The 27226-nt window shown below is 35.3% G+C and overlaps 2 protein-coding genes across 2 annotated transcripts in view; one reads left to right on the top strand and one right to left on the bottom strand.

Moving 5' to 3' along the window:
• LOC149786260 (toll-like receptor Tollo) overlaps nucleotides 1-27226 on the bottom strand; it is a 270288-nt gene that overhangs the window by 130136 nt on the left and 112926 nt on the right. The window lies entirely within an intron of this gene.
• LOC149786261 (uncharacterized) overlaps nucleotides 16342-27226 on the top strand; it is a 24586-nt gene continuing 13701 nt past the window's right edge. Inside the window, exon 1 of the mRNA XM_089975914.1 lies at nucleotides 16342-16403. Coding sequence (XP_089832040.1) covers nucleotides 16342-16403 — 62 coding nt within the window. The remainder of the gene's footprint in view (nucleotides 16404-27226) is intronic.

The following is a 27226-nucleotide window of genomic DNA, read 5'->3' as shown; positions in this document are numbered from 1 at the left end:
ATAATAATAATAATAATAATAATGATAATAATATTACTTAATACAAGATAACATTGATTAATCCACTTAATCGGATGAATTGGATTGTAAATGCCTGGTAATGACACTTTGCTTTGGGAAATATATTTGATATTATTTTGTATGACTGAAGTTTTTTATTGTCTCAAAAACAGAATAACTTATCGTTTAAAGGCCTCAGACATCATAGTTTAAATTGTACTATCGATTGACCATCACCAGCCTCCCTTACCCAGCATAAGATGTAAAACACAATGCAATCGCACTTGTTGAGTATAATAGGTTCCTATCAATGCGCCAGTCTAAATGACCGAAAATAATCATAACATGTTAAGATCTACACTTTAGGTGGATGTGAGAAATAATGTACTGTGAACATCTCCCATTAATTTTACACTAAATTGTCTGCTAACGTTTTACTATTCAGCTCGGAATACACACCTGGATATGTTCTTGATCCTTGATGTGCCGTTACTGAAAATATTGTCAGCATTCTGCACTGATAGCCACAAAATCATGCCATTGCATTATATGAAGTTTACGTCTTTTCGGTAGTGATAGAGGAAAAATATGGCTTTAAGAATAAGTGAAGATTCTCTACACGTATGACACAAACACACAAACAACCACACACTCACGATAGCTGCACTGAAATTCGATATTTGCTTTAAAGTGCAACTTGGTCTGAGAGCTCCACGAACAAGCATGCCGTTTCCGCATTAGGAGGCAATATTTAATGAAGTCTTTAGGCTGAAGACAACATTCAGGTTTGGAAGCAAAGCAAGGTCTAATTAGAGCGAAATTTGAACGCGGTGTCAAGGTTTTGCTTTCTGCTGGTACTAACAAATATTATTTGCTTTCAATATCCATATGACGTATTAATGGTTTGCAAAATTGTCCAATAGCGATCTTTTTGTGAAGACAGGGTAGATCCAAATGATAACTAATGAAATATTTATTCGCTCAAGCGTGTTGTTGCAATGCTATTAGATTCTCTCTCTCTCTCTCAGATATATAGATAGCTAGATAGGTATATATATATATATATATATATATATATATATATATATATATATATATAAAGAGAGAGAGAGAGAGATTTGAAATCATTAATTTTCTCGGACTGTGTTAGTCTGTCTATGTTCTCAGTACCTGCTATTATTTGCGTCCAGATTTGGTTCCTATATACTCTCAGTCTATGTTACCATAAGCTCTCAATTTATGTAACTCTTTCGTCTGAGGATATACATATTATAAGTAGGGGAGCATGAGGCACATATCCAACCCAACCCTCAATTATTGGGCTCGACTGGTTCCTGTGGATCAAATTACGTGCGTTTAAATGAATCACATATACGTCTTATGATTCGGATTGCATCATAACCTTCTTCTCATCTCTTGCTATGAGAATGGATTACTTATAAGTAAAGAAATGTTTTTGCCCATGGTTAGAGGAAGAGAGAGAAGAAAGAGTTCAGGCTCTCTAACAAGTGTGTCAAAAATAAGCGTGTTGATGTGGCTACATCTTGGGGAACGAGGTACGGAATCGCTGTAAGGACAGAACAGAGCTGTTGTGACTCGAGGAACGAACTAGCCCTTCGTAAACCAGCTGATCTATTTATTCAGTTTTTGCTTTCGCTCAGTCCAGTCAGAACAAGACTCTTCACCTTTCTCAGGATCATCGTGTGAACTATCTGTGTAATTCGTCCATTATTGATTTAATAATTCACCTGTTCAGCAGCTTCCCCCTAGTCTAAATTGCTGAGATTTAGATACGAGAGAAATGTATTTTATGCTGACAATTCCTAACATTTAGATACGAGCGAAATGTATTTTGTTCTTACAAGTGCTGACATTTAGATACGAGCGAAATGTATTTCGTGGATTTCTGTACCTGATCGTAAAGCGCGATCTTTATAAAATAGCATACAGTTATATTGCACAAATAGATAAAAATTATCTCAATATAGTTTAGTGGAAAATTGCTTTCAATATAATTTAATGTAGAGGCCGACCGAAACTAAATTTCTGGTTTCGGCCGAAAACGAAACCAGACCGAAAGTTATAAATTGACTTTTGGCCGAAACCGAAGCCGAAACCAAAAGTTGAACTACACCTTCCGCCGAAACCGAAAGATAAACCGAAGTTGCTGAACACAAGATTTATTGAATAGGCCTGGGTCATGATGCAATGCTACACTTCAACAACTGAGTAGGGTAACATATCGACAATGATCAAGTCCATGATGCAGTTATCAATTCGCTGAACTGCAACGTGGTCATCAGGCCAGACCATTCTGCTCTCGACCATTGATGTCAAGGACGTCTGCATAAAATTCGGTAATGCATGTTTAGTCGCTTTCTCTTCCATCATCATCTTTTTCGAGGCACGCTCTGCTCCGTCGTTCATGGACCTCTTGAGATATGTACCATGGAGTTCCTTATGGCAGCTGGCCAGATGACCTTTCAAGCCTGAAACTGTCTGAAGTCTTGGTTTATCGCTTCCAAGTGATAACGGTTTGTTGCATTCTTTGTACTGCGCCTTGCTTGCATCAGAATCGATTTTTGTGAAGTAATCCCACACTGCATTTTTCGACATTCTTTGCGGTGATTAACTAATCCGTTTATTATTAATTTCATTTTTCTACTTCACACAGATTAATTCGCTAAAGTTTAACTAAATGAAATTATCAATATTGTCAGACTTCGAAAGCTCTGTATTCAACACGCGAGTCGACTGAAATGCAACAGTGCCTAGAATTGCCTAGAGCTGACTGACCGGCCGAGAAGCAGAGTAATAGACGCAGCACTAGCGTTCCATTCTGAAAGTTAAAATAGATCTTCGGCTGATGACCGAAAGTCAATATCAGTTTCGACCGAAACAGACAGCAAACCGAAAGCTAAATTTTTGGCTTCGGCCGAAACAGAAACTATGCCGAAAGAGGCCATTTGCCAACTTACGGCGCCGAAACCGAAACCGAATTTCGGTCGGCCTCTAATTTAATGAAAACATTACTTTTAATATAATTTAGAGAAAATGTCAATCTTAATACTTTTATTTACAAGTTCTGTCCTAATATATGTATAAACCGTCCACTAAGTGACCAAGTATAGCTAAAACAATTATACATCTATAAAGCTCAGTTTAAAAACAATTTTTATGGTGTTTTTATTGATCCATATCTAAGGTACCCTATCCTTCCCACCCCAATTTAAATACGCAAAGATATTTTCTATATTAAACTTTCTGTATTTCTTCTTTTAAAGTGCTTCGCATATACTACAATAATTAAATCCTTCAACTCTTAGTATTTGTGTCGTTTTGCGTATCTCAAAAATTGTAATTAAGCTCCTATAACATACATTAAAGGCAGTTGATTTTATATGATGTATCGAAATTAATACCTAATAAAATATGTGTTTTTGAAAATCATTGCTGACTAGTATATTACCCTCATCTAAAGATAAGACTACTTTTATTTGTTAAGATTGACTATTTGCTTCTAAAAATCAGCAAAATCCTGTGATAATGGACAGGCGTACGCGTCATCTATAGATCTGATTTTTTTACTGAGGTTTTTCATTTGCACATATTTCATAAACGCCTCGACTGATTTCTGTTTATTCTTAGCATGAAGTCTTAATAAGAAATGATCATTTAATCTGCAATATACTTACAAATCTTTTCGACCTTGTGCTAAAGATCCTAGTCGTATACTATTTGCGTGAACGTTTATTTGGGCAAACATTCTAAATACTTAAATGAATTATGTTTATGGTAGGAATTAATCATTATCAAGCGATGCTAACTGAGTTAGGTACACACTGACTCGGTCCTTTGAGCTAGGTATCAAGGATGGAATCGTATAAGATTTTCATTAAGAGTTTGGTTCTCACGTTTTACATGTATTTTCAGGTCACAAACTCTCTTGATATATTCTGTTTGACTAGGTATACCTCGGCCTTTCTGAAGGTTCCTCTATACGCACCATGGCATACCGCAGTTAAATTAGGGAACAATAATTTAATGTTCTTTAGCAGGGGCCTAATATTGTCTTTTTTCTATTTCCGTGTACCAATGGAAGAGAAAATATCTTTCGGTGATTTATAGCAAACTATGACTATGTTATATCCATTGTATTATTTGAACGATCATAATAATTATTATTAGCTTGACATAAAAGAAAATAAACAAATCGGGTCAAAGCAAAATCGCAATAAACCTCACTTCACCCCAGAAATCCTGGAATATGAATGATTCGTACCATATAGTATATGAATTTATATGTATCTGTTAATTGTTTAATAAAATGTGACCTAAAAGCTGTAACTAAATTTGGGATGAGTAAGCTTATACTGCAGCTGACACCTATTTGATACCATCTTGCTATGATTAAACAGTTGTTGATGAACATAGGAAGCACTGACACTGAAGCCAACAAGTACACTATTGATATAACAGACAGATAACCTATAAGTGAAATGTCAATACGAGAGCAATATATTTATCAGCGAGGGTCAGTCAATTCTAAAAAAAAACACTTAACAAAAGAGAAAATATCATGTGGAATTGAGAATTTACGTCAGCAAAATGCTGTCCTGTAAATCATTGAATAAATACATGCAATTAACACATTAATATACGCTAATAAATAACTAAAATAGAATTTTGTTTTTAACCAAACATTTTCCGGATAATTGGCCGAATATCTTTCAAATTTGGCACCACGCTGGCCTATAAGACACATGTCAAACACTTAATTAAAGGAACATAAATGTATTTGTAATATTTAAAATAATTTTGGACATATTCTACTATTTTGCACAAAAATTAATAATAATTTAAAATTATTTTGTCATGAAAAATGCAAAGATGGCGTTAATATCACTATATTCGCACCTATATAACTTGGGAATTTCGGTACATTCGTTACTTAGGGAAACTACCAAAGTACCAGTACTGTGAGAAAGAACCGTGGTACGGTCCACTAGACAAAATGCAAATCATTCGTCGATATGCTCACTCACCAGTTCAAGTTCACAAGTTTTAAAGCAAATATTCTCTTGCCTAGAGTCTAGAAATTTCAATAGATACAGAAGATAAACATTATACAAGCACAGTCCTTGAGCAATAACGCGTGACTCTTTGATATTGGACATATTTGACATCACCTGTCTCGTAGAAATACATTTGTATTTTATCCGACATCCATAACTGTACTTATATGTTGGCCTTATATTATGCCTATCATATTAGCCATGGGGTTTGGGGTATTTAATATTAACCGTGTCCGTACGTTCGTATATCTGTATGTCCGTCCTGCCAGGTTTGATTTTACTTGTGATTCTCGGGCATGCACTGTTTTTCATAATATATTTTAACTGTCGCATGAGCGATAATGCTTCTAGATGCTTTAAGCCTAGTTTTTTTATTTTTTTTATTTTCTGTTCATGCATATATACACACTAGAAGAAATGATAATATCATTATTATACAATAACGCATTATACGGTAGATTTATATTCACATCTTGCCTAAACACATACAAAAAATAAACTGTAAGAGCCTGTGTAGTTTTCCAATCAAAAACAAAATAAATTTATTTCATAAAGGAATTAAAGCTGTGGTAATATTATTCATAATATTTGATGTGTGTTTCTAAAAATGAGCCAAAATTATGTTATTCTTTGTTTGAAAGATTGTAATTTCCAACACTCAAACGAGGATTTATTCCTAGAACACTAAAGGGTATTACAATTAGCACTTTAAATGATATACGTCTCAACCTTTTAACGTATTTAGCTTGCTAAGTAAGGACATCAAATCAACACATTAAAAGGAAATGAACAGTCAAACGTCTTTCAAATACACTCTAATGGTGATATATTTAAAACGCATGCACGTTTGCTCATTGAAGTTACTGGTTAAATACGAACACCATTTAAAACTCATCAATGTATGTCTGAAGCATACGAGAAAAACAGCAGCTCACGGCTGTTAATCTGTTTGAATCAGCTCACGATCGCTAATCTGTCTGAAGGAACTATGATAACTATATATATATCTGAAGGAGCTTATGATTTATGTCTCCAAATAAGATAAACTCTGTATTCAATTGGTGAAGTTATGGACATAGTTGTATAACCTAATATAAAAGATTTACCCATCGTAAAAATGTCAGCGCTTAATATTTCTGGGTTCCCACTTGTTAGATATCATCTCAGTTCATAAATATAATTCTTCTCTTATATGCGTATTCCAACCACTTCCAAATAAGACTTGGCTCCTGGAACTGTTAAACGGAAACCAATATATACATCAGTAATATTTCCGTTCAAGATTATTTCAGGCAGATATAGTATATCGAAACTTAAAAAATCAACAGAAACTAAGTACTTTCTGAGCCCTCTGGTCATCTTAGTGCATTGATTTTTATCTTAGAGCAAAGATTTCGAATCAGTTTACATTGATAGGAGGTATTGAATTTGATTGAAATGGTAGTGATCAAACGCATATAATGTTTATATTTGCCTACTCTTGTTAAGGTCCAATATTCAATGACGTGCACGCAATAAACTAGAAATTATCAATAATTACTCCAGTGAGCAATGTGCAAGGGATGTTGAAGGAACAAATCTTGTATCTAGCCGTGCCTAGAAAGAATACTTGCATTGAGAAAATACTAGAAAAGGACATAATGGTAATTACGAAAGCAAATGGTAATCACTTAAGATCGAAATTAAAGAAAGCGTTTACAAGGATGACATAAATTTAGTCATTAGGCAGTATTAACCATCTGTATTAGTTTAGATGGATATATGTCAACATTTATCAGTAATACACATAAATTAAAAGTGATTTATAGATGGAAAATTAGTGTTTATGTATGGGAAAATTTACGATTCAACAGCTGGTTCACAAGGTAACCATATATTCCTCTGCAAATATTAAATCTGGGACTGAATGAGACCATTGCATTTCCTATACCTGTATCATAGTCAACAATATTGTTCCAACAGTGCCTGGCTACCGTTCCAGTATCCTAAATACAACTATTGTTCCATGGTTGCCTGACTACAGGCTCATTAACCTAGATGTAGCGGTATGCTATTAGTCGTTTAGTATTATCATGTTGTACCTTCTTACAAGGTGTCCACTTTTTTTTGGATATCGTTATCTGGAGGGTGATCGCAGTATCTATTGATGCCCAGATCGAGTGAATATTAAAATAAAGTGTCAAACTTATAGATGAAATAAATTGAGATCTGAGCAGATATATCGAACGGAATGAAACGAGCACCCCACCCCCCACATGGAAAAATACAATATTTAATCAGTTATATCAACAAGTGGGATAATACATTACATTAGGAAGATACACTTTTTTGGAATAAATCTGTCACTGAAGGCAAAACCACAAATATATTCATCTAAATAGCCGATCTGTTTAAATGATATAATAGGTTCATTATATAACCGACTGAACGATCGAAGTCATTGCCTTGTACAATTTCATAACCTGCTTATTCTGATCCACTCCAACTTCTCTATGTTGGTTCAACCAGGTTATTTCGCTTTTTCCTTTTTCCGACCTCTCTACTGTCTCGCCTCTTTTCGGCCCTCAAACTATGTGTGGGTAGGTGGAAACGTAAGTGCGTACTTCCGTGGATACGTCCGTGGAGCTATTTCCCCGTACAAAATAAGCAGAGACAACCTAAATATTGTCAGTTGTCCTACAGGGAACAGATAATTTCTCCTCTCTCGTTATGTTAGATATCGTTCTATCGGAATTCAAACATATATCAAAGGTTATCTGGTCAGGTTAAACATGGGACATCATCAACTAACCTAGTATCACAAGATTAATGTACTTCCTAATGGCTATTTAATTACTGATTCACATTAACATTACACGAGACAAAGGTTCCGTTCTCATCTCAATTACACAAATGAATGAATGAAATTCATTGCATGCTTAACTACGTTATTTTCAGCGAATACACACATTCAAATCTTTAGCACACATTTAATCATCTAAGATTGGTGAATTCATACGGATTCTTGTAAATCATATCAAATAAAGTACAACACGAAATTATGAGAATACCCAATTCCTATACAAACAAAACGACAGTTTCAAACAATTCGTCACAAAAATATCATTGTACGAATTCAAATATCAGACCTCAACACATTTATAGACATATCAAGAATATTGATCTAGGAATTTAAGCACAACATTCATGCAAATATAAACAATGAAATTCAAGCGAATCATTATATTGGTATCAGCGACCTACATGCAATTGAGGCAAATACCTTGTGCTTTCAAGCTTTGTTCGCTTCTACCGTCGAAACTGTGTCCGTTGACTTTCCGGACATCACGTTCCTTTGACCAATGTTTTGCGAGTTAATTTCTTCCGAATTCAGTCTCGGAGTCCCTTATATTTTCATTCTTGCCGGACGATTGCAGACTGGTTAGATTTTTTTGATGGAGGCAATTTAAAACCTAGAAATTATTGTGTGGGAAACACGCCCCTTATTTAGCGTAACCTATCAGGATTAAATATAGTTACCGCCTTTTTAGAACTAGAAACCAAAATTGCGGTCAGAATGACTTAGAGAATTCCAAACGACAAATCTGGAAAATATCATATTCTGAAAGTTCCGATATAATATCAAAGTTAACTGTTCTATTTTCAAGTCGTCTAATGGCTAAGTAAAGGAAGGCTTAATTATAAATCACTTCCGTTCTTGACACAGACATTACAAATTATGCAGTCGAGCGATTTAACAAGCACCTTTTCCCATGAATCGAATTAATTGTTATCTGGCCCCAAGTTAATGCGCTCTTCATAGCTCGGCATAAATTTGCATCTATACACTAGCTAACTCTATTATTCTAGCAATGCATGGCTACAGTCACGTTTTCCGAACTAGCTCTAATGTACCATTATTGCCCTGATAAAGTCCAATCTGACTAAAATCCGATTTTCATTGTCCCACATACACATCTGACAGCAACCGGTTATGGGTCATGTTCTGGTGACCTATGCTATTACCACAATCGCTTATTTTATCAGTCAATCAGAAGAAGCCTATTCTGTTTCTATTCGGTAGATTGATCAGTATGGCTGAAGAGCATCAATGTGTGCCAAACGATTAACTCCCTTTTATAATTTTGAAAGCTGCATTTTCGTTGCCTAATTAATGTGGCTGAGATAGTTTCCTAAATTGATCGCTGTCAACTTCCTTAAATTGAGGCTATTGTGTGACATTTCAGCAAGTATTGTTTAGTAATTAAAGATATGGATATCTCTGAAATATGTGTTTCGGATTTATGTTGTTCTCCAATTGCTGTGAGAATGTACGACTCCCATACACACTGTAAAGTACGTAGACACTGAATTACCAATTTTCGACTAGGCAGAAAACCCTTCTGGTGGTCTAAGTAGTTCAAGCGCCATCAGAGGATGTGGCATTTCGAGGGTTCAAACCTCGATCAAGTCATACGGAAGAAATATAAATAGTACTAACAGCTGCTTCACTTAGATCTTAATATTTATAGCTTAGTGATAGAACAGGTTAGCCTGTTGTCAGAATAATGTGATGTGGCATATTCTCTGCATCTTATTACACTGCAGACCTCGTAGCGATTTGACTAAAACTGTTAAAGCTGCACTAAAAATCCAAATCACACACTAGCACCCACACATAGAAGAGGTAGCCATTCAGAGCAGTGGTGTGACTTGGATTTTCAGTCATAACGCTACGATGTCTGCAGTGTAGCAGTTTATAGTGATTTCTAGCACTGTGGCATCACACCGTAGACATGTAGAATGATGTCCCACCCAGGCACATTATTCTGACACCAGGCCGACCAGTCCTAGCACTAAACTCTTAATGCAGAGCGCCAAGCGAGGCAGCTGTTGGTACCATGTATTTAAGTCTTTGGTATGACTCGGCCGGAGATCAAACCCACGACCTACCGCATCGCAGGCGGACGCTCTAAGCACTAGGCCACCGGAACTATTTCAAAGTAGTGGACGTGAGTAGAATGTATCAAAAATGGAATGGATAGCATCTATCTTGCATTTATCAAACTTTTTAGTACACAATGGTTTAGCAGAATTATCACCTTGGAAATGTGCTTGTGTTTGCACTGCGAGCATCACATTGTGTCAAAAATGGTCATCAGACGTCACAAAATACATTTATATATTTGGTGATGTGGTACATAAACTTATTTTCCCATGAACATTTCTGGTCAAGTGAATAATTTTCTACTTCCTTGTTTAACTATCAGCTATCCAAAAATATTGACCTTTTGATCTCACTTGCGTATTTTACTCTTTATAAATTTGTTTATACTAGGCTAGTGTATGAGGCATTCCATATGTGCATACACAATCGTGTATTCACAATGGTCAGATAAATCTGACTGCTAAGCGGTCGCTATCAGATCTCCAAGTAGGACAGTGGAGAATTGATTTTAATCCGCTTGGATTCCAGTCCCAGTATGCTAGGTATATTTGCTGTCGTAGCAGTCCCAGCACTTCTTGATTCAAGAAAGGTTGGTTGTTACTTTTCTTCCGAAAACTTGAAACACGTGCATCAAGAGTTGCTACGATGGCGGTAATTCAAACACCTGATTAAAATTTGTTATTGTGACAATTCTATATATTCTTCATTACATTTCAACATTGATCCCAAAGACATACACTATGATGTTTCAGTGTGTACATGCGACAAAACATACATGTTTACCAGGTGTACTTTTTTCATTCGTCATGGATGCAAACTTCACACGTTTAACATTTTGTTTTTATTTTTGCAATGCAGAGTGACTTCAGTCATTTCGATATATGAAATGCGAAACAGAATATGATGTCGTCATCAGATATGTTCCTCTAGAAGACATCAGAAATGTGGCAGTAAAATACGTTCATGATAATTTTACCGCCCATTTTGATATTTTAATTGTTAAAGGAAAACTATAGGGTACTATCTAAAATAACAATTATATTTAATATACATTTTTTGTGGTGAATGACTAACTCGTGTAGATATGTATTGAAGACATGTGCTTTCTAGAGCCACAATTTTATTTAATATAAATTTGTTGTGGTGAATGGCTAATGTAGATCTGTACTGAAAACATGTACATTCCAGAGCAACAATTTATTTAATATACATTATTGTGCTTAATGGTTAACTCATGTAGATATGTACTGAAAACATGTACTTTCTAGAGCAACAATTTTATTTAATATAAATATTTTGTGGCGAATCTATCTGAAACAACAATTATATTTAATATAAATTGTGCTGTGGTGAATGGCTAATTAATGTAGATATGTACCGAAAACATGTAATTTATAAAGCAATTATTTTATTTAATATAAATTTTGTTGTGTTGAAGGGCTAATTCATGTAGATATGTACCTAAAACATGTAATTTATAAAGCAACAATTTTATTTAATATAAATGTTGTGCTGAATGGCTAATTCATGTAGATATGTACCGAAAACATGTACTTTCTAGAGCAATAATTTTATTTAATATTTTCTTTGTGGTGAATGGCTAACTCATGTAGATAGGTACTGAAAACATGCACTCCTGAACGGGTCATTTTTTAAAACGTAACCCAAAATATTGTTGAATACAATACTACAACAACTTAGAAAGGCTTTCGCTTCAGAGAGAAAATATTGTCTGAGACACTCATGCAACTAGTTCTTTTTGAACGATTCTAACCCTTCCTACGGTATTTAAAACAACTCTCTCCATTTATATGACATTTAAAAAGTTTCTCTTTAAACTCAAGATTCTCAAATACGTGAAATTAAATCCTTTCATATAGATTGTGTTTAATATCTCTGAAATATTTGAGGGTTTCTGAAAATTGAAATCAAATTCCAGACAAGCCCCCAATTTTTGGTGTCAAATTATGTAACGGAAATTAGCGAAATTAAACAAGTTTAGAAAAAAATCAACAAATAAATTTATCTTGGTTATAAAATTTAAAATTTCAGGGAAAAGTGAAGGCTTGTGATTTCAGTCCAAAATAATCCGAAATGAATTCCAGCAGTTTCAAATATGCTGATGTACCAAAGGTCATGACTGAGTAGATGAACCATTGATATGGCTGTATCATAAAGAATTACTGAAAAATCATAAAGAATTATTGAAAAATATCTTTAAATGAATTCACAATAATCCCAAAGTTGTGCTTTTACATGTCAAGGATTTCATTGTAATTCCAATGAATAATTAAACATAAATTATTCCTCACAAATTATATTTGAAAACCACAACAAATAATTCCAGACTGAACTCAAAAGATGAGGGGGAAAATGTTTACCTTAACCTTATGCAAAAGGCTATCAGAATCAAACGACCAAGATGTGGGTCAAACATTTTAAATAAGACAAGACCTTGAACTCAAATATCGATACACAACATGTATTTAAAAAAATGAAAAATGTCCGGTAAACCACAACTTTTCATTCGACCACTGACAAAGGTCAAGCAGACAAATAAATTAAAGCTACATAACCGTAATGGATAATTCCATTAATTGTATATTTTCACTAAGTCATTGGACTGAGATAATTCAAACAGTTTCGTCTGTTGCTATGGGTATGACTACGATTGTTATAGCCAGCTATCAATTAATCCAGATATTGAAGTGATTCGCTTTTTAGAAGCTTATACATAAAAATAACTTCAAAACTCAGAGATAATAAATAATTTTTTCTCAGCTCGCTTGTATTACATACCATATTATAGGTCTTCAAGAACAGGACTTTCGATGAACATTTCACTGAAAGGATATCATCAATCCTATGATAGTGGTGACCGAATCATATAATTGTAATATATCATATACCTCACGCTGTGTAAGTTTTAGAACTAACTACTATAAATAATTCATCGTCAGTGATGTACTGGGGATGTTGACGGGACATATGCATCTATCCAAGTCCAGAAAGAACCCAGATTCGTTAAGTTTATCCTATATTTCTTTCTTTTGTTAAAAAAAACTAGTTCATTCAACGTATTTTATTTGTTGTACTGTACATGGTAAAAAATCATTCGATTGTTCTACTGATGCTAATACACAACTAGCCCACAAGCACACACGTAATACACAAACGTGTTCTTTGGTTTTGGTAATAATGTCTTAAACTTTCCATTAACAATGGGCATAATAAACCAATATGTTTGTACTGCAGTGTTTTATAATGCCTTGTTTGTGTCGCTGAAGGCTGTTTAAGTATAGACCTATATGCATGTGTGTGCTGAAAATCATGACATCAAATAAAGAATGAGCAAAGAGAGTATCTTCTTTGAGGGAGAGACACTAAATGTAAGTGATTTCTGCAATTGCTAAACAATTTAAATGGTATGTAAAGGAGGATCAAATGGACCCATTGCTTGTGGGTCCCCGCGGTGGGTAGGGGGACAGGATCCATCAATCAAATTGCATTGTTTTTGTTATGGGGGCGCTGTAATCTGATTTTGACTTACAGTGGACTGTACAATGCTGGCCTTTTGGACAACCGACACAGATACTACTGGTAAACGCGTAATTATTGATCAGTGCACGAATTCAGTTCATCTTATCAGGTGTTAGGGGCCCCGAGTGGCCGAGTGGTCTAAAGCGCTCTCCGTCACGGATCACTGACATCTCAACTCTGTGTGGTTTTGTGTCTTGGGCTCGGCCAACGTGGATATGTGAGAAAGCCTTCCGGTAGCTTCTCGTGGGCTGTGGTTCCTTCTGGGGTTTTACCGGGTTCTTCCTCCGCCAGTACTACTGGCCGCCATGTATAGCCTATCTTGTGCTGAAAAATTGCGTTAAACCCTATAACAACAACAACTGATCAGGTGTTATATACTGTGTCCGCTAAGTAAGGTTGCATTGTAGGTCTAGATCCACTTGATAGCCATTACTATCTGTCATTTAACTAGTTGCTAAGCGGAGTTTATCTTTAGAACTAACATGCGATCTCAATTTGTCTGGTGAATAGAAACGCCCTGCTACCTACTGAAAAGACTCTCTGCGTTTAACTGTTATCCAGTGCCACATAGTTGAAAGTAACCATAATCTAGTATTTGGTTTGCATATTTTTATCATATATTGAACTCTGTCATGACTAGAAACATATATGCTGACACATATATTTGGAATATCTTCACCCTCACACCGTTACAAATGCTTTAAATCATCAACGACGATTGAAAGCACTGCTTTATGTTTGTGTGAATTTGTTTGTTGCCGATCTCAAATGGAACGTTATTTTGTTTTGCTTATTAGCCTGTCTACAACTGAAAGTAAATCCCTGTGAATCAGTGACTTCATTATGTCATTAAACAGTTATATAACGTTAATGGGTCCTACATCTTAGACGTAGAGAGTTACATAAAACAGACGTCAGAAAGAATATTGATATGCCGCTACTTTGTGTATCTTCGAATCAGCTGATTTTAGCCACAACAGGTTGTTGTAGTTGAGCGTGGTCATTATGAGATGTCCCCTCGTACATCGCAATGCTTGTTACCCGTTCGCGTATTTGGTACAACAATACATGATTTTAAAATTAAATTACCTGCACAAACATTCGAAGATGAGAATAATATATTTATGTAGGTTTGTCACGACTGATCATATTGTCTAATGCTATGTTAAATTAGAAGAATTAAAACACCGAGTTGTGTGTATTACTGTCATGTTCCGACAGCATGGTCGATTTGGATTGGCCGATCAAGTGCAATACCCACTAATCCATGCTTTGTTTACCAGAATGCTTACACGTGTCAAACCAAACTTGTATATAAAGAGCGTCGTTGTTCAAAGTCAGAGACAGATATGGGTAGGACGATAAGGGTGCAGACGAATAGAGGAAAGGGCTGGTGAAGATTCAGATCTAGAATAAAAATTGATTCAGTAAATAACAATGAGAGAGGTAAATTTTGAAAAGGGGAATTTAATTATGAAATTTTGAAGAATAATTTGGAACGTATTCTTTAAATTACAAGTTCTCGTAAGCAAACGAGTTTTCCACACACGAATTTCGGAACCCAAATTTTGATTCCGAAATGCAAAACTTATTGCCCACATTATATATGTTTAACAATCCGGCTTAGTTTTAGCAAATTAGGCTGGTTATAGCTAATCGAAATATATCCATATGGTTCTATCTACTAGAATAATTCTATAAATACAAGTTGAATCTGTAAATTGGTAAAAAGGGTGTAGTTCTGTTTTACAGATGAGAAATGTTTGAATAAACATGTCCTGGATTTGTAATGTTTCTGTATTGTTATTTTTATCTCTATTGCTAAAGTCAGACGAACCCTTGTAGCTTCAAGGTCTGAAAAAGGAAAGCTAAAATCCTGAGTAATTGTCCAGACCCATGAGGTTACAATATATATATATATATATATATATATATATATATATATATATATATATATATATATATATATATATATATATACATCTTGCGTTTAATAGTATGCCATAAGCAACACTTTCTATATTGATTACGACTGGAAACGCATGAAAGAGATGCAGCACGTAAATAGAATACGTGAAACTATTGGATCAAGTAATATTTTCGGTTTGTCATGACGCATTATAATATGAAGAGATTAGGTGCCCTGGATGGTCGAGTCATATTAGGCTCCGGAAAGCCGAGCGGTATATCACGGTTGACCAAGCAGTGTTAAAGCCCAGAGTGGGAGAGTGGTCAGATTTGCTCGAATTTAACAATTGATACCACCTCCATTCTGACCGCTTGTGCTCTAGTCTTGTATTTGACTATTTTAGGACTGTGATAATGGTTGCCTGAAGCATCCCGGGAGTCGGTGGTTCTCTGAGATTTTCCGGGTTTTTCCACCATCTGTTCTTCTCTCTGTCATGTAGATAGGTTCAGAAAACATACATTGGGTACAATATATACACCTTGTGTCCACTAGTATGCCATACACAACTTCTATATGGTGATGACGATTGCAAACGTATGAAAGAGATGCAGAACATAAAAATAATAGGTGCAACTGTTGGACCAATTAAACTGTTTTATATTTCATGAGGAATTATATGCAGAGGTTATGTGTTTCTGATGTCCGAGTAGTTTGAAGCCATGGATAGGCAAGTGGTATGAGGACTTGAGTGGCCGATTAGTCCAAGGTCCCGAGTCGTCTGATGCGCTCGCCTTTAACTATCACAGCCAACCAGGTCATATATTGTGTATAGAAATGACGTTACACCAAGAAAACCACTAACCTTCAGTAGATATAGACCATATTCCCAGATGTCAAATGAGATGATTTGGAGCCACTTACAGAAGACTGTCATTGAAGGAACCATGCGAAGGTAAGTCTCAGGTGAGGCTAGAAGATATCACATCAAACAACACCTATGTCATGACAAAAGATCGTGTTTGCACAGATGGAACGAGGTCAATGTTCTGGTATGTGATTTTAAGCAGTTTAAAAAATCATGGGAAGTACTAACCTGTGATTTAAAAAGTTCTATATGCTGCTGCAAATTATCAAATCAAATTAAAAGAAAATGATATTCCACCAGTTCAAGTGAAATTTCAAACAGCCAGTTAATTTTAGTGAACACGATATCCCATTATTGATTAAAAATACAAAGTAAAATGTGTTGTCATCTTAATGCGAGATATCACACAAGACTGAAGCAGAAGAGAGACTATCCTTATAACTAATATTTGTAAGACCTAGAACTATTGGTGAATTAAGACTCATTCTTAATTTGTAATATTTAAATGAATATATAAAATGGATACTTCGTAAACAGATCTAAATCATTATATTCCAAACTTCTTCTCTTGTCATCTATTGATCTAGGCATGTATAAATCTCCTTTACAAAAGCTAAGGAGAATACAAATGTTTAGGATTTGAACAAAGGGGACAATTGTCCCAATACGTGCTTTGCAATTATGATTCCTGCTCCGGGAAAATGTTTACCAAGATGCTTAAACCAGTATACATCACTTTAGTCACATCAGTGTAAGGTGGTTCATTCATGGTTGGAAAGAATAAAGAGAAATATATAGAGACACTGAAGGATGCTGGTGAATTTGTACCCACCTTAAGACTCAAATCAGTATATGCTTCAAAACATTAACTAGAATTTTATCATTCAACAAAAGATATGATCCTAGATTATTTACAATGGAAATTTCCATGAAAGTCGTAGACTGGGTCAGGTCTCTCTACTTACATTTTACGAAACTACCTGACATTAATCAGGTTTACCATGGTTCTTTTCAAAAGATAAATACTTCTGTAATGAAATCAAACTCAAACTAACATGTTTTTCGCAAAGGATCATTTTCAAAATGTTTAATCAACAATCATGGACAAAGGTTAGATGTGTAATACGTTTTACACATCTGGTGCTTACAATCCGCAGTCATGGACAGAACTTACACAATATCAAAACACCTAACACTAGATTCTGAACAAAATGGAATATATACCATGCACAAAAGGGAATGTATACCATACAGGACCGGAATATGATTCTTCATGCAATAAAACATCAACATCAGTTAGAAATATTCCACAAGTTATCTGACTGCTGGTTTTACGTTTCTCAGCAAAGCACCTGCCGATTTAATGAATGCAAATTCCTCATTGGTCGATACAAGATGTTAAAAATAAAACAAGAAGATAAAAATTGCAACTTTGATATTGCTATGCTGGTAAAAGAACCACCTACAAAATGGAAGCTAATGATAAGCTGTCATACATAAGCCCGCGGCTTGGCCATGAGATTCCAACCCCAAAGACTCGGAGAACGCTGCTACCTGGGGCCCCTGGTTTAAGGTTTGGTACTATGCAAAAGCTAGACAATAAGGTGCTCAACTATATAGTACAATATATGGCGTCTCTGTAGCAGCACATCCTACGCTTTAGGACTCCTTTAAGGCTTTTTAAACTGAAAACTAATATTTGAGAAGAACATCATTGTTTAATAAGGAAACTACAGAGTACTCCATCAGTTATGTGAACCTATACGGATCTGTAACAAGGAGCATAATTAGTACACGTTGACCAAGTTTACGACACGAACAGACATTGCAATATCCATGCACACGAAGTATATGAGGTACTGAAGTCTCAGAGGCTAGTACTAATGTTGTATCAATATAAGATATTCTTCGAAAAGCCGGATGCTCAACTAAAGTCATTCTCACATTTTTGTGATAAAGCTACATGTTAATGTATATATACCAGTGAATGAGTGTGTGTTTTCTGACTCTGGGTTTACGTACCTGCCTCAAATTCTCGTAGAACCACGTAAGTAGTATAATAAGATAATAAAGAATTCTCGTACACACACACACAAACACACCATCATGTACACACATACTACTTAAACGAATCTTCTCTTCGTTACGGCGAACTCTGAGTGGATCAAAATTAACATACTCTGCCAAGATGACTAGTCAATTAACTCCCTTTTCTTGGGTTGTACTTTAAGAACTATTAACGCACAACCAACGCTTTGAAGATTGATCTAAGTCATGGACAGTATGCATCTCATTGTTGCATATGATTCTACAGAATCCAACTCAAACATCGCCTTGAGACTCTTTTAAGTTGGTTGGAGGAGGGGGGTGATTTCAAAAATGTTTCAAAATGTACACGAAATAATACTGATGTTATATGCCTTCAAATGTTTCTTTCATTTTTCAACCGGGTAAGAGCAAACTTGATGGGTCAACGTTCTAACATTTTCATAAATTAATGATCTCCACTTACACGAGGCAACTCGTCATTAAACAAATAACGTTTATCGTCAATATAAGCAGTTCCATGGAAAAGGTGGACATTTACTTTCATTGACATTTATTTGACCCTTCGATAAGCGAGTCTATTTACGTGTAGGCCATTTGGAGTGTATTGTATTGCATCAACAATACCGGGTAACCCCAATGTGTTACCTGTACAGTACATGTATGTGAAATTGATAGACTATTGCTAGGAGAACGCCACATAACTAGGAATAAAGATTAATTCAGGAACCTGAAATTCAGATTTCTAGTTTTACCCAGAGATACTCAAAAACGGCATATTTGGATTTTAAATCTATTTTGGGAAAGGCTGTATACAGATCGTGTCTCCAGGCTGTTACACGAAGGATGATTCAAAGGTAACATTTCTTGATACTCGAAATTTTGTCCAGAATAGTAATTTTGCTATATATAATCTACGTTCAAATAATGACACGTAAAACGCAAACATAGCTAGTTCAAATATAAACACTTGTTGGGAAGGAACGTATCCACAGTTATGTACTATATGCATTTTATTATTTGTTAATTGATAATTTTCTCCCCCTGTGTCTGTAACAATAGTTGTAATTTATCCGTAAAAACAGCGAAAGGAAAATGCGACATTCCTGATCTTTTCAAGTTTAAAAATATCAGTGTATGCATGGGCTAATCTTAAATAGCTTATTCAAGTTTACTTGAGTAACAGTTTCATCTACAATTCAGTCGCATACTTGAGAGACTAAATGACTTCCATACTTTTCTGAAATACATGTAGTCACTCAGAGAGTTCAAAGTCCAAACGCAGCCTTTTTCATACCTTTAATCGATTCTCAAATGTGATAAAACTGAAGTTTAGAAGGAAGAAAATGATTTGTCAATAAATAAATATCTGACATTAACCGTTCTTTGAAATAATGAAGTTAAGTTTAAATGACTTTCAAATTCTCAGTTAAAAATTAAGAGCTGCCAGCTCTTAATCCAGTCCCCAAAGTCGCTCGTAATTCGAGAGTGTACCATAAGTGGTGATGCGATACGGTCAACAAGTTTCTTTAGTGACTAATCTATACATAACAACGTTCTCACGTAGCGAACACAATCATCCAAGAATGAAGTGAGGCAGGTCCGCTATTTTAAACGGATCGGAGAAAATACGTTTGCATTAGATCAAAATTAGACTCGGCTGAATATACGTCATAAACTGCAATACTTTGAAGGACGTATATCGGCTGAAGACAAAACCAGCAGTTGCTGATTTCCGTATAAATTGGAAAGCATATGAAACGGACCTTCAGAAAATAAATTGATTTTTTGTCTGCTCAGAGTTATTTTTATTTCTGTTACGATTATATACTCCTAAAATAAGTAACTGAAAAGTGTAAAGAGCAACAAGCTATCTAAAATTCAACAAATAATTTATTTCTGTATAATACCAAGTGAAAATCAAACGAAGAACTTACGGTATTGAGAATTAAATCCTAAAATAATGCTAGAATTACTTACACAGGTCCTACTAACGACAATCCTGAATTCCCCTTAGTGATAGTCCAAATTAGGGCCAACGCTGAAGGTGTAGATGTGCTAATGGCGACCGGTATCATGTAGTTAAACCAACAGTAGACAACCTTATTATATGCTCATTTTTTCCCCCGTTAACTTTACATTGTCAGAATTGTGTAGTATTAGCCGATACTGAACCCGCGTGCCAATACACATATAGCATTCACGTGCATAAAGGAACTACTTTCTATTGTGAACAAACACTGGACGCAGACGCCAGCACTTTTGATTTGTAAACAAATCATGTACACTCGCGTAAGAGGCGCTTTACGTTGTGGTTGTTTAAATTTGTTTCTGAATGAACTAAAACAGATGTTTCGTGGACTGCCACATACCATTTGCTTTGGCAAATTCCAAGTTGATACAATGTTTAGGATTTAGTATAGCTACATTATACAACGGACACAAGAAAATGTCCTTACAAATAACATACAAGTGACATATAATATACTGTCTTCTTTAGTTGGTGATACGAATGGCAAAAAAATATACCTACAGTTTTACATCCTGAATTTCCTCAAAACGTACTTTCTTAGTTCTGCAAATCGGAATTACATGAGCCATATCACAGGTTCTCAATCCTGATTACACATTTCGAAATTGTACTGTAATTTCCATGACAAGTGCAATTACATCCTCCTTACTGCACTCGGAATGAAATAAGCATTAAATTCCATGGTGTGGTTTTGATAATTGCAATTGAAAGACTTCATATTTTTCCCACATTATGATTTCAAACATTCAATGACAGAAACAGAAATACATTTGCAGATGTCAGCACACTTCTCCCATGTATTTCATGTGGAATTGTCACATACAAATTCAGTCCATAATCACAATTTCTTAATATCGAAAAAGATACCAAAATCTATTCATTCCAGATCAAATGGAAAAGTTGTTGCAATGCACATTCATTCACAACATGACTCCAAATTTCAATTTTAACTAGACACGCCATTTTCTTTCGAAAGTTATGTCGAGCGCCCGACTAATTTCAGATTTATCTGGATGGAGTTAAGTGCGCAGTAATAATGTTGAAATTGTGTAATGATGAATATGCGCTTGTGTATTTAGTTTGGAATACGGCATACATTCATTTACGTTGTTTCTTGATGTGTCTTTTTTTTTATATAATTAAGCCTTAGGTAGAATAAGAAAATGAGCATATAATAAAACGGTTGGTATGGGAAAATATGAACTCGTTTTGTCGGATGGATATGCAGTAACCGTTCTATTATATGCTCATTTTCTTATTCTATCTATCGAGATATCTAGATCGTATGCAAGAGGAGAATAGCTTTAAACCATGTCAACTTGAAGCCAAGATCTAACTGGTGACTGAGCATGTCGAAGAATGAATTGCATTTGTTTCCGGTGGTACGTACCAGGGTACTTTTTCAATGTATTGATATTTCAGTAGGTTCCGCGAGTAAAGAATTTACGAACATTTCTTAGTAATTGTTTCATGAAATTAATATTAACCGCATGTTTTACTTTTTCATGGCAAAATAAGTCGAAAATATAGTTATTTTTTTTCATTAAAGAATTGAATTTATCGCAAATTAGTTTTTGAATATTATACATGTATTTATAGCTCATTTAATCACGCACTTATTTAATACGAGTCACACATATTATCGTGGTGGCCGGATGGCGAAAGACATTGGGACCAAATTCAACTTTTGGACGAACTTTTGGATTAAACACAAAATGTAATTTTTTTTAGTTATTTACTAGAATATGTTAATGTATTAAGTGCAAGTATTCTTTTTTTAAAAGATTTTCATTGACAGCATTCGTTTACGTCATTTCTGAAGTAAATGAGATATTTCTCTTTAGTCGAGTAACTGCGTTCTATGTTTAGTGGTCCCGCTGATAAATATAATATCTTGCCTTGGTATTGGCATCCCACTCAAAGTTTCTCTGCCTTGTATATCAATCGTTTTGGTGTAGATTACAATGTAAACACTTTCTATTTTGATGAAAAAACTGTTTAATGTTATCACTATGATTTTCACAGGGTCTGAATCACAATGTGAGCGTACTCGTTCCAATTTTTGTTACAAGTTTTTGATTGCAATGTACTTAACAATTAATGCACACATAGGATATTAATCTACTATAAGTATAGTCCATCTATGTATCGGTTGTCAGGCGGTGGGGTAGGGTGGGTGGATGTTAGGTGCGAGTTGGTTTTGAGCTGATTTTATTATTATTATTATTAGTAGTAGTAGTAGTAGTAGTAGTAGTATATGATAGATTTAATATAGTTTGATATTGTTCTAAATCACAGCAAGCAATTTTGCCATTTATTGATAGACGTTTATGTAAAAAAGATAAATGTCAGGCGCCTGTCCAAGAACATTAAATTGTTTGTTCCTAATACAACTTATTTTTACCATGGTACGTTTCGCGGTATGTTTCAATGTACAGCTGTACAAAATTGTTCATGGTACCAAGTTCTAATAATGAGACTCCCTAGTCGAACAGAAATAATTAAAGGAATTTAGGACATATAAGCACATTACAAACTTGTCAACATGACAGCGACCTTGTGGCCGAGGTCAACGGGCCGAGTGAATGTGTCGCATATATAATTGTCATTACTTGCAATGATTCATCCCAAGTATCAACACAATCCATCGGAGGATCTTGGATTTATAAGCACATGAACTTGTATGCAAATGTTTTATGATTATGACCTTTAGCACAAGATCGAAACAGTGAGTAAGTAAATTATATAATAGACCGCTCTGGTGGCCTAGTGGCTAGAGCTTCCGCCTCGGATGCGGGAGGTCGTGGGTTCAATCCCCGGCCGAGTCACATCAAAGACTTTTAAAAAAATGGTACTAACAGCTACCTCGTTTGGCACTCAACATTAACAAGTTAGTGTTAGGACTGGTCAGACTGGTGCCAGGATAAAGTGACTGGGTGGGACATCATGATGCATGATGCCCTAGTGCTAGACATCATTATAAACTGACACACTACAGACATCGTAGCGATATGACTGAAAAACGGTTAAATCACACACACATTATATAATAAATTGTCTTTGCTTATTAACAATTCAGGTCCAGAATGAAATGAAACCCATCGAGGGGTTTAAGAAATATATGCAAATGAAAAAGCTTCACCTGAAACCTTAAATAAACCTAAAAAAATAGCCCAAAATGTCAGGCCATTCCATTAATACAGGTCTTTACTGATTTTGAATAGCACATATGCTATTTTAACTGTAAATATGCTATTTAGCGCCAGTTAAATGATTGAACATACAAAAAGATGAAATTCAACTAAGAACAATTTAATGACAATTCAATAATCAAATGAATAAAATTTTACCAAGTAGTCTCCTTGCGCTCGACTCTGTGATATCCTATTGCATTATTTGTTTTGTAGTGTGAGATAGTTTTCCACCTGTCCTTGTATTCTACTCATCTGTCTATTTTTCTCTCCTATTCCTTCTCTCACTCCCGACTTTTTCATCATTCCTTCTCCTCGACTTCTCGTCCCTTTCCGATTTCTCCTCCTCAACTCCTTTTCCTCCTGCTCCTTCTTGACTCTGTACCGACTAGACTTGTCGACTCAGACTGCTCTGCTAGTCGCACTTCCGTTTTCCCTCTTTGAGACTTGGAACTCACTGTACCGGAAGTTCTGTCCCCAAAATACTTCCTTTGCGAAGCTGTGTCTATCCTTAGCATCTCCTAAGTATTCCCGCCAAATTACGAGTGACTTTTTCGCAGTAATCCTTCGTCTCAATTCCGGTTGGATGTTGCTTTGATTCGATCCAATCAACTTAGCGGACAATGCCCTTCTCGCTGTCTGTCGACGTGGGGACCGATTTAGAACACGCACCGGTTCGATTCCCTCTTTGTTCCTCTGATCTTGGACAAAGATGTAACACCTAGGTGAGAAGTCGCTCAAACTGACGCCTATGCCGAACCAAGTGTCGTTTCGTCGCTCTGGTCACGGTAGCCTTGCGTAAGAGATTAACTCCAGCCTGCGGTATGTTTAGACAACAACCATGGCTTGTACTAATACCTTAGTTTATACACGACTTACCCACTGGTATTTAAAAAACGTGACTGGGCCTTACATTTGTATGCCACATTAACAATACATACATACAACCGGTAGACCAGGTAAACACTTACCTACCTACCTACATGCATGCATACATTGTTGCCGCCATATAAGTGACTACATTTCCGTCCAATGTATTATATAAATATTGATTTTCTTTAAGCCAAGAGGCAGTGATGTATGTGGTAGTTGTAGTTTAATGTACTATAAGCGATCACATGATAATGTTAGAAACAAATTCGACATAGTTCATACATCTTATACTGATTAACCGGCTGTCCCATAGGACTTGAGTATGTGTTTGTTATCACTCTAAAGGAAGGAATTTAAGATTGTAACGAACCGTGACTTTGTCTCTTTTCTATAGTTTTGATAAACTATCGCCCTTCGCCCTGGTGTAAAAATGCCATTCTGTTCTGTGTAAGGGTCTGTCGTCCTAAATCCTAATTTGGATGAACATTCAAGAATTTTAGGGCTACACTGATTATTGCACAGTGTTCTCAAATGGAACCCAGTAATAAGTTTGATGTCAGCAGTGTTGGTGTGCCTAAAATTAATGTGATAAAAGGAATATAAGAATCTTGGAGGAGTTTCAATGGGATAAGACCATAATGATAGTATAGCAAAAGTGCTTAAAATATTGTTTCCGTTTATTCAGTTGTTGTACATGATTATGTGTGTGTGTGTGATGATATTCTTTTATTCCTCCATTTTCTGAAGATTTTAAGACAAAAAAGAAATGCATTTAAATACATAGAATCACAAAAATAGTGGATTCGTCACTTATTGAAATTATTTCCAATAGCAAACGAATAAATAAATTAAAATCATTACTAGACTATATATATATATATATATATATATATATATATATATATATATATATATATATATATATATATATATATATATAAATGTTCTAATAATTTCAAATTCGAATCCTGATGTAAAATCCAAGATGGATGACGATGACGTATGCTGTAGTCAGTACTGTGCTTCTCCACAGTTCCTTGTAGAAATACAAATAATGGCACCCCGGTATTGGAAACTTGTAAAAAATGTCTTTCCAAAATCTGTGTGAGCACTCTTCAAATATTTCCAGAGAATAAGTGAATTGAAGTCATTTGGATTTTTAACGTAGCTTAAAAAAAAATCAGTCATATAGCTACCTTGTCTGCAGTGTGGCAGTTTACAGTGATGTCTAGCACTGGGGCATGATGCCGCAGACACGTAGCATGATGTCCCATCCAGTCACATTATCCTGCTCCAGGCCGACAAGTCCTAACACTAACCTTTTGATGCTGAGCGCCAAGCGAGGCAGGTGTTAGTACCATTTTTTGTGAGTCATTGGTATGACTCGGGTGGGGATGGAACTCACGACCTCCCGCATCCGAGGCGGACGCTCTAACCACTAGGCCACCTGAGCGGTGTTCCAGAGAATAAAGAATTAATCCTTTTGAAATCCAAATGTTCTAAAGATAATTTACTCAGAATCTGCCAAAAACAAAGAAAACAAATTGATACCAAGTGTAAAAGAAGCGCAAACTGAGAAATCTCTCTCTACACATCACTATTAAAACTAACAAATGCGTAGTTATGGAAAAAAAGAATCTCAAAATCAAAGGGGGAGTCACGTGATCGTGTTTATATCACGTACAAAGAACTAAGTTTGAATTAAGGTCAGAATTTAGATCAACATCTAGTGTTTGTAAATTAACAGTCAAGGTCAAACAGTCAAGGTCAAACAATGTTCTGAAAAAGTATCATCTCTAGTGAATAAATTTACATTACAATAACATGTAAGAAAACTATTAAAAATATTTAAATCTGACAAACAGACAATTAAATTATAATAAATATATATCAAATACACGTAACACTTCGCAACATATTTTATATAACCTTAGCATTGTATTTTGCCTCCTCTATTTGGACAAATGGCATTTTACTCTGTATCTTTATAAACATTAGCGATCAACTCATCGTCATCTGCTTCATCATCAGACTCCGTTCAGGCAAAACAAATCGTCAACGCTCCAACAATTCGTCCCAGGAAGGTTTGTATCTCGACGAAAATGTGATAAAATTATGTTTATTGATGCCTATAGCCTCGTGATAGCTTAAATTAAAGCAGAATATATTCTTTTCCTCCCACCCATACACACACACATATACACAGACATATATACACACATACACATACACATTCACACACACACACATATTCACATACGCACACACACACACACACATACATACATACATACATATATATATATATATATATATATATATATATATATATATATATATATATATATATATATATACACATATGCATATACAAATATACATACATATCCATGTGCATATATGTTGTTGTTATTATTATTATTATTATTATTATTATAGGGTTTAACGCCATTTTTCAGCACACGATACTATACATGGCGGCCAGTATTAATGATGGAGGAAGAACCCGGGAAAACCCCGGAAAGAACCACCGACCCACGAGAAGCTACTGGCAAGCTTTCTCACATACCCACATTGGCTGAATCCGAGACTCCAATCCACGCAGACAGAGGTGAGATGGCAATGATCCGTAACGGAGAGCACTTTAGACCACTCGGCCACTCGGGGCCTCCATATGCAAATATACATATGCATATACTTATATATAAATATGCATATAAATATATACATTTCCACACATATACATATATACGCATGCGTATACATAT

Source organism: Sinohyriopsis cumingii, chromosome 12 (genome assembly GCF_028554795.1).
Source record: "Sinohyriopsis cumingii isolate HCF-2022 chromosome 12, ASM2855479v2, whole genome shotgun sequence".
In the NCBI taxonomy this organism is placed as follows: Eukaryota; Metazoa; Mollusca; class Bivalvia; order Unionida; family Unionidae; genus Sinohyriopsis; species Sinohyriopsis cumingii.
This window is presented reverse-complemented; position numbering and strand designations above follow the sequence as displayed.